This window comes from Sinocyclocheilus grahami, unplaced genomic scaffold (genome assembly GCF_001515645.1).
Source record: "Sinocyclocheilus grahami isolate Dianchi unplaced genomic scaffold, SAMN03320097.WGS_v1.1 scaffold83.1, whole genome shotgun sequence".
NCBI lineage: Eukaryota > Metazoa > Chordata > Actinopteri > Cypriniformes > Cyprinidae > Sinocyclocheilus > Sinocyclocheilus grahami.
In genome coordinates this window covers 28,217-29,899 of record NW_015505262.1, presented here as the reverse complement: position 1 = coordinate 29,899, position 1,683 = coordinate 28,217, and the positions used below count along the sequence as shown (strand labels likewise).

Genomic DNA, 1,683 nt, shown 5'->3' with positions numbered 1-1,683 from the left:
TTACCACAATGTGTCCATTGAATACCAATAGAGCAGACCAGCAGAAGATCCTGTATGTCTGGATCTGTCAGGTAAGATGACTAATTCTCAACGTTTTTACTTTTATATTGACTTCAATGAATTTTCAACTTCGTGAAATGATACATATTATTTCAAAATAGTATTTTATCGTTTAGGTTTTAAACGTTTTAATAAACAACTAACTTTAACTAAATATGTAAATTAGAATAACTGTACGAATAGGTGCAACAACGAAAGAATTTGGACTTCTATGCTGAAAAAAAAAACGGAGTGTTGCATGTAGTTTATCTTATCTAACAAACTTTTACTTATTCTACTTTTTAAGGTTATGTTTTAATGGAATTCAAAGACACAATGGATAATAAAACAATCCAATCTTCATGCAACATGACCAGTCCGGATTACAACCAAACCAACTGCACGTCTCCAACGTGGATGCTCTACCCTGACTTCTACATTTGGATACCAGTTATTTACTCAATAATCTGCGCCGTGGGACTCACTGGCAACACCGCTGTCATTTATGTGATCTTGAAGGCGCCTAAAATGAAAACCGTCACCAACTTATTCATTTTGAATTTGGCAATCGCCGACGACCTTTTCACGTTGGTGTTGCCCATCAACATAGCCGAGCACCTGTTAAACTACTGGCCGTTTGGAGAGATTTTATGCAAAGTGATTCTGTCCATAGACCACTACAACATCTTCTCCAGCATCTTCTTCTTGACTGTGATGAGTGTGGACCGCTATCTGGTCGTGGTGTCCACGTTGCGCTCCAAACGGATGCCCCACCGGACCTACAGGTTAGCCAAGACGGTCAGCCTGAGCGTCTGGGCTCTGGTCATTCTCATCGTGATGCCCTTCACCGTTTTCGCCGGTGTCTATGTGAGTCCCGACGACGCGGAGAGTCGGAAGAGCTGCGTTTTGAGTTTCCCAAGTCCTGAGAGTTTCTGGTTCAAAGCCAGTCGGATCTACACGCTGGTCCTCGGTTTTGTCATTCCAGTTTCGACCATTTGCATCCTCTATAGCGTGATGCTCTACAAGCTGAGACGCACGCGACTCAACTCAAATGGAAAGGCTCTGGACAAAGCCAAGAAACGAGTCACAATGATGGTCTTCGTCGTGCTTGCCGTTTGCTTGTTCTGTTGGACACCCTTCCACCTGAGTACGGTGGTCGCCCTCACCTCAGACTTGCCCACCACCCCCCTGGTTATAAGTATTTCTTATTTTATCACGGGACTGAGTTATGCCAACTCGTGTCTCAATCCGTTCCTTTACGCGTTCTTAGACGATTGTTTCAGGAAGGCCTTTAAGAAATTGCTGGAGTGCTGAAACCTTTTTTGTACCCTCACAACTTAACCAATAAGGTTCAAGTACCCAATCAGCAACATCAAATCATAAAGTGTTGTTTTTAACTCAGAAGTCAAAACGCACTTTAAAGTAAAACAATCAACTTGACTTATCAAGTAGCAATTTTTTTGCACTGTATTCATCATTGTCTAGTTTAAACGTTATTTACCTGATCAGTATCTAAATTTGAAGTGGTGCAGAAGAGTAATGAATGTATCACTGTTGGGTGATCTTAGAGCAAATAAACTTAAATTTCTATTTTTTATTTTTACAGTATGCTACGAATTTCATTAAAACTCATTCGTTAACAAA

The 1,683-nt window shown here is 40.8% G+C and overlaps 1 protein-coding gene across 1 annotated transcript; it reads left to right on the top strand.

Moving 5' to 3' along the window:
* Positions 1–357: 357 nt before the first annotated feature.
* On the top strand, positions 358–1,353 carry LOC107586552 (neuropeptides B/W receptor type 1-like). The gene has a single exon (XM_016273975.1). It carries the CDS (start codon positions 358–360, stop codon positions 1,351–1,353), a length of 996 nt encoding a protein of 331 aa, XP_016129461.1.
* The last annotated feature ends 330 nt before the right edge of the window (positions 1,354–1,683 follow it).